Source organism: Bradysia coprophila, unplaced genomic scaffold, assembly GCF_014529535.1.
Source record: "Bradysia coprophila strain Holo2 unplaced genomic scaffold, BU_Bcop_v1 contig_350, whole genome shotgun sequence".
NCBI lineage: Eukaryota > Metazoa > Arthropoda > Insecta > Diptera > Sciaridae > Bradysia > Bradysia coprophila.
In genome coordinates, this window is record NW_023503608.1 from 11,725,824 (window position 1) to 11,743,313 (window position 17,490).

Sequence of the window (17,490 nt, forward strand, 5' to 3'; positions counted from 1 at the left end):
CTTATTGCCGCGCTTCATTCGCCCGACAGAAACACACAACTATACTAATATACATATAGATAGATACCAGAAACGCATACTTTCGAATCAGCACTGCCATTATTTTCCTTTTGTTGATGTTTTGTTTTTGTTTTGTATATACACAAATTTTCATGCCATAGTAAATACATAGCGTGAATATAGGCTGGTATTGTTGATGGGTATATTATTGGAACAAAGCATTTCGTATACGTTTTTTGTTGGGTATATAGTGTTGTTGTTGGTTAGATTTTCTGTTGTGTTGTGAGAGACGCAAGACATTTCGGTTTAGGAAAAAATGTTATGCTGTCGATGTGTGAGTGATTTTATGTTGAATTTAGCATACATGTTGAAGGCATAAGTTGGGAAAATAACGTTACTTGAAGAGACGTGATTTAATTTTTGTGTTTGGTCCATTCAGTGCTTGTATATCGATGATGTTAAGAAGGAGGGACGAAACGGCTTTTTTCTTTGTGTTTCATTTTTAATTATTTTCTGACAAATAAGAATAACAATCAAAATAACCGAGAATAACAAAATTCAAGTTTGAATGCTTTATGGATGTACATTACGTATTCGTTGTTCGTTCGGCTTGTAACGGCTCCTATATTTTCATGGAACTGAGTGATTTTTGTGATTAAGGAAAAGCTATTGCTTCGGTGAATCAGTGTTTTTTGTAACGTCCGACTAACAGTGGAATAAGGACACACGACACTGTTGAATAGACACCGAAGGAAAAAAGAATTGATTCTGCAATAAAGTGTTTTTCTGTGTTTCCAGTCAAAACTTGATTGTTTGTCCATATTGGATGCGAATATTGCGTGTCTATGAAGTGGAAAATATTTTGTTATATCATTTGAGGTGTGTAAAGCACACCATTTCAACAGTGAGAAACATTATTGTAGGCGGTTATTACCTTGGAACGGCATATTAGATTGAACAACTCGATGTTTGTAATATACATACACACAGTGACGGCTGAAGGCTGTTGATGGATTTTAGTCTTGGCACATTTTTTTTGCTTTCTTGCAGTCAAACACTGTAAGCTAAATGACTGAGTGTCGATTTAAGAAAAAAAAAATATTTGCACCACATTAAACGAAAAATGGCAATGATTTAAGTGAACAAAAAATAATAGTTTGTGATCCTGTGCCTGCTCCAGTGTTAAATGTTAGGAACTTTTATTTCATCGTCCAACAAACTTTTATAAGAGTTTAATAATTTATTAAAGTTTAAGTAAGTTAAGTGAGTGGAAGAAATGTGCAGCAATGAAATTCCAGTTGTTTCTCGATCCGCACTTCAATACAACAGCACATCACCAATAACCATACAATCGACCAACATTTGTGGAAATAATTTTACCAAAAATCAACCACCCCAGCCACAATTATCGCAACCACATCCATCTCCAACATCCGTGAATCAGTCACATTCGCCACCAATTCAACAGCAATCACAATCAAGTAACTCATCAGGAATGTCAATGCTAGCAGCTGTACCGCCTGGATTACTTCCACTCGATCATTATCGCCTTCAACTCTATAATTACGCAATGGCAGAACGGCTACGATGTTCTCAATATTCAGGACCTTTACCAATTTGCCCAACATATCCCACAATGACGCCATACGGGCCAAGATTAGCTTTGTCGATGTCACTATTCCACAATCGTGTATTCCAACCGGAAGAACCAAAGCCGCAACACAGCTATATTGGACTCATTGCGATGGCTATATTGTCGTCGCCCGATGTAAAGCTCGTCTTGTCCGATATCTACCAACACATTCTCGATAATTATCCATATTTTCGTACGAGAGGTCCTGGTTGGAGGAATAGCATACGCCATAATTTGTCACTCAACGACTGTTTCATCAAGTCGGGACGAAGTGCTAACGGAAAAGGTAAGCAATCACAAAATCATTAAATTTCGTGAACTCGATATTTGCTCTGAAAATTCAACGGCATGACTTTTGAAACTGCCATTTACTGAAGAAAGGCAGAGTAGCGACGTTTTTTCAAAACTACCCGTTTCTTCAAGAAGTCATCCTTTCTTCTCGGCGCTCACCTCACCTCTCCGACATTTTATACTTTGAAATTTCATTTTACAAAATATTAACGACCTACGATTTCACAAAGTAACAGTGAGTTCCTGAAGAAACATCGATTCTTCGTCATTTCTTTCAAACCTCGGTACTTCTCGGTTTTCCTAGACAAACAACGGTTTCACGCTCTGAAATCAAATAAGCTCTTTCTAAAGTATATTATAAAGTCTTTCCAGATAAGTTAGGAATGCACGACAAAGAGCGGCTTCTAAAAGAATTCTTTTTATGCAATGAGTAATCGCCTGTTAAGATATTGGTGGCTCGTGTTGCGATTGGCTTTCCCATTTTTGTTAAGAGTTAAGAGTCAAATAGACCACTTTGTCAAAATGAGTACCTTGAGTGCTTATTACAATTAATTTTTGAAATTTCCTGCCTTTTCGCCGGCCTTAAAATACCAATTTCTTGCAGGTCACTTTTGGGCCATCCATCCAGCAAATATTGACGACTTCAAGAAAGGAGATTTTCGACGACGCAAGGCTCAACGAAAAGTTCGCAAACATATGGGCCTTGCCGTCGATGACGAAGGAACCGATTCTCCAAGTCCTCCACCGTTAATAATGACCCCACCACCTCCAAATGCATTACAAACTTTATGTCCGTCGGCGTGGAGTGCAGCAACAGTAGCAGGACTACCGCCTCACGCTACAATTTATGCAACACAATCTAGAAAACGACAATTCGATGTGGCATCACTGTTGGCGCCAGACGAAGATAATAATTTGTTGAAGGCAAAACGTCTATCGATGTCCGGACGCGTCAGTGATATTGACGAAGATATAGATGTTGTAGCCAGTGACCAAGAAGATTGTAAGGATGACGGTGGCTCTCCGATAGGACTATTAGATCGAGCAGATAGCCCGAATAATCGTTATGCTAGTGGCAATGTTGATGATGACAGTCATATTCATCCGAATTCAGCCGGATGGCATGGATTGATGCAACAGTGGCCAGGTGGATTAAATGTAGGAATGGATCCGAGAATATTGGGACGTTATTACGGCCAATATATGGCAGCTGCTCAAAATGCTTCGCGTCGACTAAATTTAGCTTCTTCAAGTGATTTAAGTGAAATACCGCCGACGTTACAATCAAATGATTGCTAAGGAAATCGATTTTTTTGGTTCTGGTGAAATTGATAAAAAATAGAAATTTAAAATTTCGATGCTTAAAGTCGAACTTAAGTTTTTTTTTTTCATTATAAGTGTTACGCGTACACAAAGACTAAATTGACTTTGTCATTGATGGACAATATACATAAATGTTCTTTAAGATAATGGTTCTAGGTTATTAACACAATTTGTTTCTAAATTTGACGAAAAGTAAAGATTTAATAAATTTGTGATTTGTAGATACCCACGTTTGTAGTCTTAATTTACTGACGACAAAGTCCCGAATTTGATAATCTACTGGATCTTCACAAGTACGACCTTCGAGTGTAAAATTAAATTTATCTTATTACTGTATCTGAGGATATTTTGCTAGTGAAGTAATGTAATAATAGTTACTTGCTCAACTGAGTGATATAGTTATTTTCCTAACGCATGCTTAACGCTTTTTTAGCATAAGTTACACTGAAGATAAAATCTACCAATTTTACCGTTGACTTGGAATCAACCGTCAAATTGGTACCTTGTACCAATTAATTTGTGCAGCATATCAACGATTGATACGACTCACCGAATTAATTGTTACATTGTACCATTTTGGAATGTTCATTCCAAATCAACGGTAAAATTGGTACGTGGTACATGGAAAGTTTTTAGTGTAGGAACAACGTTTTTCCTAAGCTACGTGGGAAATAATCTTCAGAAAATCGCAGAAATCAGTCAAGTTCGAGTTATATCTTCGATTTATATACAATAGCACTGCGCTAAAAGTACTAGGCTTAATTTGTAGTCTTCTACTATCTACAATCTTATTTTATTTTGTTTCTCTAGGTACCCGCACGGGTACATTTAAATACATTAAAATAGAAGCCTGACTGATTTTTCTTCTCTTAAAATATTCCCATTCCCGAAATGTCAACATGAACTTATATTGAGATTTTTCCTAATCTAAGTAATTTTGAATTTTCGTCCTGATTCGTCATTCGTTATTTTTGTCTTCTGTCTTATGTATCAAGAAACAAGTTTTGAAATATTGCAGATATCGGAAAAATACAGTTTTGTAGCATTGTACATGCTTTCGAGAAATTATATAGTGCCTAGAAAGTGTTCAATTTGAAACAACTCTCCAGAAGTTCTTGGTCTTAAAATTGTCGGAATTATTCAAATCTTTAAAAATCTAGAATAGAACATACATACGACTGAATTGAAGCCATTAAATCTATTAGGATGCAGGAAAATATTGAAATTGAGTACGATTTTAGAGAGTGGTGAGGTCTCGTTGATAAGATATTTATCGTTAAGAGTGGTAGGACACCGATTTTCAAAATTTAAAAAAAAAATTTAAATAATCATTACAAACATTCGAAAGAAAATTATTTGTTCACTCTGTTAGCTTTCGAAACTTTAGGTTGTATGGGGCCAGAAACTATGAAATTGGTTCAAAAATTGGGATCAATCATGAAGGCTGCTTCAGGGGAACCACGTTCAACAGATTATTTATTACAGAAAATTTCAATTGCCATTCGAAGATGGAATGCATTTTGAGAACAGTAGGAGCTAATAGAGTAGATGATTTTTATCTATTGTAAAATTTATTTTTTGAAAAGATCGATTTCTTACTGGCTGCGCCATTGTGAGCAGTCTTTTTTTTCACTTGTCATTAAAAAAAGTTATGTAGTCAAGTCATACGATTGCATGATAATTTTCAAATAATTAAATGCAGTCGTTTGTTTTGTTTTCAAGTGTTTCTAAATGAAAAAAAGTAACTTTTGCCATTTTGTCGTCACTGTCTATAACTAATAGTGATATTGACAGTGTCGAGAAGAATGGTTGGTATGGCTATTGCGGTCTTACATGCCAGAATTTACGTTAAACTAAACTAAACAAATTGACTGGTTATTCGCTTACCGTTTAAAGCTTCAATATTTAATTCCACTAAAATTATTTTATAAATTCGCATTACAAAGCAGTCATTCAATCAATAAACATTTGCATAATTACGTTGGTTCCTAGCAAACTCGAGAAACGAATGAGTTGTAACGTACGTAACAAATAATTTTACCTTCGTAACTCTTATTCCTAAGGGGCTACAAATCCTTCACCAAGTTCATACAATTTTTGGAGAGGACTTTTCGTTTCATTTTATATTCCATCTTTTGAAGGAAAATTGAACCTTGTGTATCCTGCTGAATAACAAACTGAAAAATATTACACTACCATGATGTAGTCTTCAATTCAAATTACCAAATAGATTCTTTAATTTCTTAGGTTAATATGGTTAATATCAAACGAATCTTCTTCTGTTGTAAGAATTTAATTTGTTAAAAAAAAGCTGCTAATCCTACTGTAAATCCTACTAATTGTGGTAGTTAGGGATGAAAAAAATCTCAACAGTAGACAAACATAATTCCCAAATGAAAAGTCTGGATAATTAAATAATTTCCGTTTCTAGGTATTAAGTCGAACCTACGACATTTTCACTGAAAATATGATTATCCAGTCTCTCAATACTTATATTTCTCATGATAATAAATAATATTCATCTATCAAATATAATAGATTTCATATTGAAATGTTTTTGAATGGTAAAACCATAAGCCATAATCAACTATATGCCGTGCGTAAATCGGCTTATAGGGTTTGTTATTTATATAAATCATTGACTGCATTCATAAGACTTTACTGTAATTATTGGCAAAACGAATGGATCAAACCTCGTACGAGGTATATGGTAAGTAGATTGAAGGTAGAAGAAATTGAGATTTAATACTTTCATCAGGCATATTTGCAGGGGGCTTATAAACACACCTACGTGCTATATCGTTATGCGACGTATAATTTACCTAAGATCGAATATTTCTAGGAAAGAGACTATAAAAGTTAGTTGAACAACGCCATAAATATAACAAATGAAAATAATAAATCCAGATTGACCACTGGATTGCTGTTTTTAAAATTCGTTCAGCTGTTGGAAATTTTTCTTGCATTGTATGGTGGAAGCAAAATTCGTAGAAGCGAAAACATTCACAGAAAATGTCGCAAATTTTGTGTTTATGTCCCGCTATCACAACAGAGAACGTGTTTTATCGATTGAAATATATCTGACTAAGATCGGAAACTCTATGGCCTTTGCCAATACCCTATCTAGCAACCAAACTACTTTTATTAAGGTGTTAATTTGACACAGAGAGCTGAGAGTTTGTTTGTTAAAGAGAGTATTGCCATATTTGCATTATCAAGAGTAATTACTTCAGAAATGTCAATAAAAAGTATCGGACATTGTAAACGGTGAATAAACGGTCTTGTTCTGTAGATGCACCACTTCTTGCGCTTAATTCGTTTAGCTTAATGATGGCTGCCCACCTCCTCTTAGTCTGATTACGAAATGTTCACCATGTTGAAGTACTGAGCAAATGGACAATAAACCAACGAGTTAAAGTAGTGGCTGAATTTTACTACTGATACCATAATATATTCGCGGTTCTAATCACTTTAGCTGCAAGAATGACATGACAACTGTACCCTATGACAGAGTAACGTTTTCTGATAGCTACATTTTTGTGATCTGTGATGGGTCCCTAACCTTTGTTTTCCACTCAATATTCTGAGCTATTTCTACATCTATTTGGAAAACCATCTGGTTGGCTACCGTATATTGATTTACAAGGTTCATTAACCTTTTACAGACAGCAAGAATATGATCAGTATTATTATCGGGTCTATTACTTTCATCCATCAAAGTATTTTTAATCGGTTGATTTCAAATCTTGTACTTCAATTTTTTTAACATGTATGTAACATGTATATACAGGACCATATTAACCAGAGCTTGACCTTATTTTTGTCGTCGTTATCGATAACAGATGACAGTTGTAACAGTTTTAAAGGTTATCCGCTAACAATAAATTATTGAATCTGGAACGTCATGGTATTCAATGCGATACGATTTTATGCGTGTGCAAATAATGTTTTATTCCCGGTATCCAAATCCGATTTCCTGATTTTTCCCGGTCCCCACTAAAATTCGACCAAATTTGTCGGTAAAAATGTTAAGTCTAACGAAAGGAAGTTAAAAATGAAGGCGAAAATTTCGAAAAATATTTTTATTTTATAGCAGAAATATAAGTCTTCATAAGCTATACGAGTGATTATTTTGTGTTAAAACAGAGATAACTCAGAGATAGCTCCGAAGTTTTCAGGGACGATATTATTAATTATACTACACGACAGTAACGGTAATGGTTAGAAGTTTGGTGTTATTTATATCCAGATGGTTGAGGACAATTACAAAAAAAGCACTTATACTTCGGATACTTATCTTCGGATAGCTGTAAGATTTAATAAAACACCCAATATTATATTATATTATTAACTTTATTTAAATTCAACAAAAATAGATTTCTTCACAAAATCAAACATTTTAACAAAAAGCGTTTTTTCAGTCAGTGAAACATTACACACACATGTGGTGTCTTCTGTATCAAACAACGTATTTCAAGCAATAGTACATTGAATGACAAGGGGCGAAAGTAAAAAAATTCAACCGTGTGCGAGAGTTGGAGCCCGCGCCGAAGGCAAGGGCTCTAATCGCACAGGTTGAATTTTTTTACTTTTGCCCCGAGTCGTTCATACTATTTTTTTTGATACCAACATTGAAAATTGATACGTATCGCAAACATCGCAACAAAATGTTGAAATAAAAAGGCATTTAGCCAGAAAATGCGGGGGGGTATATGAAAAATTTAATAATTTAGCCATCACAACAATAACACACACAAAAATTAAGATATAACTAACAAATCATTCAGTAACAATAAGTATCAACTTTGTATGCTAATTTCAATAAGAACACTGGCGCATAGTGTTTTACAATTTTGATCAAAGTATTCTGCATAATATGAGCGGATTTTGTTGACAACTCAACTCATTTCTCTCATTTTCTGTGACGTCAGTCACTTTCGCTGTTCGTTCAGTTGCGTTCGCTCTTCGTTAAGTACTTTCTCCCCGTGGGATGCATTTTTTTACTTTCGCCCCTCATATGCGGGGCGAAAGTATCATTTTTCAATGTTGGTATCAAAAAAAAGTGTTTCGAGTGACAACTGCCAAATAGAGTACTACTTTGTAAGAAAAAATGTTTGATACACTGTCCGGTTTCAGTACTCTAATTATCACGCTTGAAGTGCGTTGGATAACAATTTTATCGACGTGTGAGCCGGTATTACTAGATTCGTTTGAACACGTTTTATCACAACAACAGATTATTATTTAAATTAATTGATATGTAAGGATCAGTTTTCACATGGGCAGGCAATAAAATAGAATACTGGCATGCTGCGAAATAATTCTTTAATTTGGAAACGATTTTGAGATGCTCGCAAACTCACTCGTGTGTTAGTTTCGACAAGAGCAGTTACATACATCGGCTTCGGCTCGGATATGTAAACTCTACACGCAAATAAGAGTTACCGAAGCTTGTTTCTTAACAACACACTTGTGAGGTTGCTCTTATCTCCAAATTGTTCCCTCATGTAATGAATCATTTTCTTAGCATGCACTGCAGCCTACTAATAACAAAAGAAGCTAATGGTAATTATCTTACTTTGGTTCGGTTTTCGCATCCTCTTTGAGCGTCTCGTAGGGACGTCATCTTGAGCAACTCTTCGCTTGCGTCTAAAATATAGCAAAGACAGTTTGGTGAAATGAAAGTCACTTGAGACGGTGCGGTGATGTAATAAATGCAAAAGTTTTCTCTGGGAATACAGTCGAAGAAAGATAGATTTCGGGATTTTAAGAGACATCATGTTTTTCTGTATTCTCTCATTTCGCATGTTATTTCAAATGGCAATTGAGAGAATTAGAGAAATGATGACATCTCTAAAAAACCCGAAATCTATATTTCTCCGACTGTACGAGCTTAATTGATTAGTTTTTTTTCTTTTCAGCTTTAGAAATTCTAGAATCGAATTGGATTTGAAATAAAAAAATTTTGATGTGCACGGGTGAGACACGAACTCAAAATTTTTTATTTCAAATCCAATTCGATTCTAGTATTTTTAAAGCTGAAAATTAAAACGAATTCGTCGCGGAATATAGCGTTTCTCAAGAAATTTGTCCACAACTCTTGATTGAGTTCTCCTGCAAGCGGTGTTCTCTGTGTTTAGAGTTTCTGAAAAATATAACGATATGATGTATACTAACACATACACATCTAATGGAGATTGAAATACGCATACGTGTCAACACGGTTCAAAATTGGATTTGAAATAAAAATGTCCACGGTAGCTCAATTGTTTAGAGCATCAGCAAACAAAGTAAAACACTGGCTTCACTATAATTAGCTTCAAAATCATACATGGAGCTCAATTGTTTGATTGACAGTTTTGCTGTCTATTTCAAGGTCTTTTCTTTGGACATCTTTTCGAACTGTTAAGGTTACGTGAATTTTAAATCGTATAAATACACAGATTAGTACGTACTTTTGGTTCTTGCCAGGGGCATCCTGCACAGCACCATTAGCAGCATCGTTCCTGGATCTCTGGCTGAGATCGGGAAGAGCGTTACGTACAGCGTTCAGTATCTGATTTTCCCAGACGGCTTCAGGCTGATCGAAGAAACCATTTCGATGTAGTCCTTCAAATGCAGCATCCAAAATCTGGAAAAAACACAGTTTTATTGAGTTTCCAGTTTTTAAATTTTATGGACATTGTATTACGGTTTCATAACTTTCATCTGCAGCCGAATTTATTTTAAACATTTCAGATAAACTCTTCACAACATTGCGGATATACGCCATTTTTAGCTAACTATTTTTGATCATACAAAATCCCTTTAATAGTACAAAGTGTGACGCAAGTGTTTTTAGTCCTCTTTTCATATTTCTAAAAAAATGATTTCAATAGTGGGAATTCAAAAAAAAAAATTGTGAACCGTTCGAAATATTACAGGGGTAAACCATCATGGTTCGTAAAGTTCGTCAGTATGGCAATTTCGTGAACTTTTGACATTTCTCCCATATATTTTATATCAAAAGTCTACGAAATCGTCATACTCACGAACTTTGCGAACCATGATGGTTTACCACTTACAGTACTTGCTTGTTGCGGGGTTGTAGAAAAGAAGTAGTCGTTTTTACATCTACAAGCTTTTATTTAATTTTTTGGTTTGATTTCAATCGACGGAAATGCGTCACATACATAAATGCAATAATAGAAGTAGATGACAAGTGGTAAATTCTACCGTCCCACAACCGCTTTATTGGGCTATTTATATTAGGAACTTATTCAGTTTAGTTTGATTAAAAGCAAAGATTTTACTTCCTAATAATTCTATATCCAATATATCGGGTGGTAGATCAAAATACTGATTTTTGCGTATATTGAATTGAATGAGAGTGAAACATGAAATTTAGTAGAAACGTACAAGTATTTGATTCTTCGTTGGTATCAAATATCGCCCAAAACTACTTACAGTGGAGGTGTGACGCAAGTCCTTTTATCCACTTACTAAAGAACTGGTATCGCTGGGGTGAAGCTTACAGTTTCTACTCGCAAAAAGAAAAGGTAAAAATTGTACCGAAAAAAATCTAAAAAAAAATACCAAAAAAATTTTGCGTTCACTGCAAGTGGTTTTGGGCGATATCAGTTCTTTTGTAAGAATATTTTTTTGAGAATTCGGTATAACGCAATAAAAACAGTGACTTTTTTTGAAAAACCCTGAAACGCGTGTTGACTAAAATTAAATACTCTGGCGCCACCCCTGGAATTAGTATATTTTCCAGGTAAAATAAAGTTTTATACCTTTGGCATGTTATATGTATTTTAAACGAACTTTCTATCTGCCATGTTTTCCTAGTAATGGCTAACATAGCTCAAACTTAAAACGCTCATAGCTCCCAAATTGACGATTTTTGGGGAAAACCATGAAACACTTGTTGAATAAAATGTGAAACTCTAAGTTTGTCCTTTAAACGAACTTTCTATCTGCCATATTTTCTGAAAAAGTCAAAAAGTTCGTGTATTCGTTCATCAGTCCTGCGGACAAAAATTTGTTTCAAATTTTTCAGTGTGATCGGACTTGCGTCAAGGCGCTTCACTAACGTAGGGCCATGATATTGCAAACCGATTGACATTTCAAACAATACCCTTAGTGCTACATCGTAATCTAACTACAATATGAATACTCTGTTCCGTGTTGTAAACGTGTCTGCAAGTGTGTATTAATATACATCATATAAAATCAGATACAATAGTCAATAACATTTTCTAAACCAAGTGCCAACAAGGTAAAAGCAATCTATAAAAGCATTCAATAACTTAATAAACACGCATTACTCAATAAACACAATAAAAATGCTAAAATAAAACGGAAAAATTTTCATCTCTCGTAATGGAAGGTATATAATAAAGTGGCTCTGAATTGTGCTTTCATCTCTATAGTGGAAATTTGTTTGATGTTTGTAATGCAATTTAATGAATATAATTTTTTTTTTGCAAAATATTGTCACACTGAAATATGTTGTGTGTATTCTCAACAAGAATTGGAGAATAAGTGACTGTTCCCGATATTTAGCTATATATTTTTCAATAAGACTTTGAATGGATGTATTTCATAGAAAAATCCAAGAAAAAAGCAATCAACGATTTATATAGACATTTTTTTTGGAAAATGAAGGCGTTCGGGTGCAAAGGATGAGCAGAATTTTCTTCATTTGGGATGAAATTAACGTGAAATCTGCGGGTATAATTTGTGCCCTCACTGTTTGACAGACCACTATTTTAACATTATAAATTTCCTATTCACAACTGTAAAAAATGTAACTTTTCTAGGCAGGGTAAAGAACATTCAACAGGCTGAAAAAGCTGAAATGAGACTTCGAACATCTCATTATACTACTATAAATCAGGATCAAGATCAATACAATCATTGGATGAGTAAAATAACGTCGGTTCTTAGTTCTTAGATAAGGCTTTGTTTTTGAAAATTACTAATAATTGATTTATTAAATGCCCAAAATTGAACTTAAGGCTTTTTGGTAACTTTGGGTGACTACAATTTTTCTACAAAAATCCTTTTCCGATCCTGTATTAACGGCCCAAATACCTAGTTCAAAAGTTTCATTTTGCTACATACTGGAAGACAATACTTTGCACAATGGAAACCAAAGGATTTTACAAGAAATAGCCATTAAAAAGTGAAAAATATGAGTTTTTCAAGAAATAGGGCTTATTAGAAATCGTACAACGATGAATTTATCACAAAAAAGTGGTATTTTGCATCGAGCTATTTTTTTAGAAAACATAAGAGGTAGTTAATAGTATATTTCACCACTAGGTGCGTTTTCCGCATCGCGGTGCTCCATCTTTGAAAATGACATAAGCTGGAATGAAAATTTGATAGAAAAAAAGTGTCGGAGAATGTTGCTCTTTCGGTACTAAATTTGATGAGTGAATGTCACGTTTTTGGTACTCCAGGATGAAAAAATGTATTGTTCCCCGCGAACGAAAGCTCCTAAAAATCTCCCAAAACCTAAGTCTAAAAGCCTTCTAAAACTCCTAAAATAGAAGGCCCGATTCAAGTACTTCATCCCATCTATAAGAGAGATATTCTATTTCTGTTTCATAAGTTTTTCATATTACCATATTATTCAATGACTCAAAAAATTTCATTTAGAACTAGACTTAGACGAGCGTTGCTTTGAAGGAGGTTATAAAAGTAATGCAGCAGCACTTTGTACGGTAATCGCTCTTTGATTTATCTACTAGCAGTAGTTCATTAGTAAGCTACAAAGCAGGTAAATTACTTCGCTTTAAGAGCAAAATTTTTCCGCAACTATTTCTATGAACGTTTGAAATATTATAATCAAATTCTCAATATTAGATCAGTAACTGTAAAATACGGATTCCTTCAAACCCCGTCAGGCTCTAAATGCAAAAACATAAGAAACGTACATCATCGCACTTCAGTGAACAATAAAAACCTAATGCATGTAATCATAAACTTTTTATTCGATCCGATTTCATTTTGAAATGTGTCTAATACGCTTTAATGGAACCGAGATCATAAGTCCAATTGATTCAACTTAAAATAAACAAAAACTTTAAGTTTTCTATTTTCGAAATGGGCGTTTCATTCGGTTACAATACATCTCCTTTTTGTTATGTACACAAAATTAACCTACCAAATTAAGACATATCAAACGTTAGAGATGACTTAACAAACATTAAACCGACCGCCAAACCGAAAAAGCGAAAGAACAGAAAAACAACAAAAATTACAATAAACAATATATGAATAACGTATGTATATAATCTGTGTCCGATCTAGCCGAATAAGCACCTTTGTCTGTTATATCTTCATAAAAATTATAGCGGCTATTGTTAACCGAATATAACATTGACGATGTTACAAATTCTTTAATTTAAAATTAAACACAGCCTACAGCTTGTTTTCATATATTTATATACTCTAATGTGAAAGACTTTTGATACATGCCATTACACGTATGTTACTTTTGTATTAATTTGTGTTTTAAGGTCTAAGTCGTGGTCTTGTCATAAATGAAAGAGTACCGCCTTGTTCTCTTTCGATGAATTGCAGTTTGTGGAATTTTAAGTGTCTCAATCTTCTCTTTTTCATATTACAGTATTAGTGATATTCGGTAATGTTATAACCTTTTAGAAACAGCAAATGATTTAATCTGTAGTTGTGTTACTTTGACGCCTAGTGTTTGATGGCAAATCTTTTACTTCATTTGTTCAACAACTGCAGTCTGAACCACGCTTCGACGTATGTAAATACTCTCTAAGTTAGGTGCTAATTGATATCTCGCGTAAATGTTGTCTAGATAAGTCATTCAGTGTGTACATCGTCTCAGCCATAAAACGCACTACAACTACCCAAATTATGAAGCTTGAGTGAAATTTAGAACATTACCAATGCAATATAATGTGAAATTGTCAGATAGGGGATTCGAAACTGGAACATTTTAGTGGAAGGCTTGTGCGTAACCACTGAGCCATCCTGTATATAGACATTAGCGATTGTTTTTGTCTTCCTAATCGTGATCGATTAAATATGACAACTATTTCTTTCGTAGGGGTCAAAGATTGGTAAAGATTATGGTTCGAGTTCTTTCCCTTTTTTTAGTAAAGTAATCGAAAAGTTAGGGGCTTACAAATCAAGGTAGAAATCTTTGCTACTTATTAGGTAAACATCAAGGACTACCGGATTTCATTCGAAAGAAATACAACCGCAACAATTGAATAAAATTTAATGGTGAATATAAACAGAACAATGAACTAATGCTCTTAAAAAAAATGTATTGAAAAATGGAAATTTGAGAGATGAGGAGCTGTTGATGTTATTATTTAATTTACCACTCTTTTAATTTGCAATAAATTGGCACTTGAATAGATTGCTTTTGAAACGTATTTTAATAATTGTGCAACCGAACACTAAACTATATATAATATCAATCACCATACACACCTAAATTCATATATGAGAAATTGTATTGTTGGTAAACACACAATGGTTCATGGAAATGTTTTATGAGATCAAAGATAAATTGTTGTTTTGGAAATATGCCATTGTGGCAATTGAAAAAACCCGAATATTTAAAGAAAATATTTATTGTAGCAAAACCTAATGCTATTTGAGGATGAAAGAGGACATGCTGCTAAATAGATATTTGAATTTTTATTATTTCATTTGAGAACTTTTCGAGGATAATCTCAAGTATCGAATTATGGAGTTTTCTGACAAAAGTATTTTGATTTCGAGTAGCTTATATTCTGTCGCAATAAAAATGACATATTACAATGAGAAAGGAAATAAATACTCAAATTGGCAATTTGGATCGATGATACAATGCATACCCGAGACCTATAGTCGCCAATTTGGTTGCGTTGATTCGATTTTACGGTTGAAAGTCACCATCCTACAAACGGCAAGCGTATCAAGAGTAACAGTTTCGCATAACTATTCTTAATTCAATGTAGATGTACTAAAAAAGACTTTTTAAATCGCTTGTAAATAGGTGTCGTAAATTTAATTTTTTCGGCAAAAATAGTTTCGTGTCACGGAAATTTAAATGGCGCTTCGCTCATAAGAAATATTCATTTGCATTGCCTAATCATGTGAAGCACAGTACATGTGTAAGTTCCACATGTTCATGTAGAGAAAAGTAAAAGTCGATCTAGATTTTCATTTGCTTAACAAATTCGGTGTACAATCTTCTACAACCCATAACAACTGTCAAATCAGTAAACAAGTCGAATTTCACTTTTCTTTCCTTGTACTGTTACCAAGCTGTAAATCGTTTTTGATGTGAGGATATAATGGAATAGTAATTTTTTATCTCTAGGTATTTGTCTTTCAGCACAAAGAATGTTTTCTTTATTGTTAGCAAAGTGTTCGAACTTAGAGCTATCTTTGTGACATAATTCTACTGGGAATTTACCGTAAAATAGATTTGAGACCGTGAGACCACGTATTTCGAACCTTTAAGACTTTGGATTCGTGAACCTAGGGGAGAAAATAGGAAATTCCAACAAGAGCGAAGTTTTGCGGCCAGAGCGACGCGAGGATCGCAAATCGCTCGAGTTGGAATTTCCTATTTTCTCCCCGAGGTGAACACAACGTTTTTCGTACGTTAAATTCATAAAAACCGTTTTTTTTACACGAAACGAACGCAACAATTTATAACGCAATTTTCGAACAAATAAACAAAGGTGACATTTTGGTGGAAAAATAGGCATTTTATTGCCGGGGAAGAAAATAGATATTTTCTCAACCCGAAATGTCATTGGACAAAGTGGCAACCAAACGTCATTTTATATGGTCTTTTGAGTCAATGCGGTATACTTTGGGGAGGTCACGCAGATCGCCATTTTATTAGATACGCGGGAACACACCTTTTCCATACAAACAAATTCACCAAAATTGAATTTGTATGACGTGGTGAATTGTTTGTATGAAACGTGGTGTGTAACTCGCGTATCTGCATCTGCGTGACCTGCCCAAAGTATACAGCCTTGTTTTGAGTGTCAGGAAATAAAGTTTTTACTTTACTAGCGAGGTAAAGTGGCTATTCCCTCACTAGTGAAAACCTTTTCCCTCGCTCGTAAAATAAAACGTTATACTTTACACGTGAAATAATTTGGTATCTCGTATCACGATGAGTAAAAGTACCTCGGGCTGAACTGAAGCTTTTACTCATCTGGATACGAGATATCAAATTACTTCACTTGTATAGTAATGTACTATTCCTTTACTAGGCAGGGAAAATGGACTTTCCGTACCTAGGGAAAAGTCTTTCCCTAATTCGTATATTGAAACGTCATACTACACTCGGGAAATAATTTGATATTTCGTATCACGATGAGTAAAAGTACCTCTGGCTAAAGCTCTCAAACACTTTTATTCATCTGGATACGAAATATCAGATTCCTTCCCTTGTATTCCTATGAAAAAATCTTTTGTGTTGACGATAAGGATTTAAAGTAACTATTTTTATAGAAAGAACCGCAACCGGTTTGATTACCTAACCTGCCTAAATCGGTTCATTTGTAATATTTCATTAACCTAATTCATTATCAAGAAGTTGAAATTTAAGGACTGACTAAGTTGAAATTTGAAATTTTTTAAGTGAATTCTTTGTAACGTAATAGCAAAATGTAAATAATTATCAAGAAACTGCAAGCAAATTGTAATATAATATTGAAATCTGCTACTTCTTTTTATTAAAGGTAATGTACGATTTTCATTATCATTGCTGTATATCATTTATTTTTACGTCGTTGATGACAACAGATAAATACAAGTTTCAAAAAATATGTTTTTGTAATCAGTATTCTCAAAGAAAGGCGAGGACACTTTTTTCGAACGTCAAATTATTTTAACGTCAAAGGTTATCTTCAACCTTTAACAATTTTCTCCACATTTTTAGGATATTCCAGCAATTTCAAGACTTATGTTTCTTATGTTGAATCTTATGTTTTACGGTCAATAAATCTACGGTCGCCAATTATTTGATAATATTGTTAGATACTAAAAAAATTAATATTCAGATCATCAAACCTCTCGCATACAATAAGTCAGTATTAATAAACACAAAATAAATAGATGTATCAGACTCGATGAGGAGTAATTTTAACACAAAAAAGACAAAAAGAAACCCTCTTATTATGACGAAGAGCTGACTGATAAAAGCCTATACTTATATGCATTCGGTTAAGTGTTAAAACGAACGATGATCCAACGAA

General features: G+C 34.1%; 1 protein-coding gene across 1 annotated transcript; it reads left to right on the forward strand.

Moving 5' to 3' along the window:
• Nucleotides 1-276: 276 nt before the first annotated feature.
• Nucleotides 277-3,474, forward strand: LOC119081017 (forkhead box protein G1). Its single transcript, XM_037189699.1, has 2 exons — nt 277-1,919; nt 2,529-3,474. The coding sequence occupies exons 1-2, from the start codon at nt 1,277-1,279 to the stop codon at nt 3,221-3,223; spliced, it is 1,338 nt and encodes a 445-aa protein (XP_037045594.1). The 5' UTR covers nt 277-1,276; the 3' UTR covers nt 3,224-3,474.
• The last annotated feature ends 14,016 nt before the right edge of the window (nt 3,475-17,490 follow it).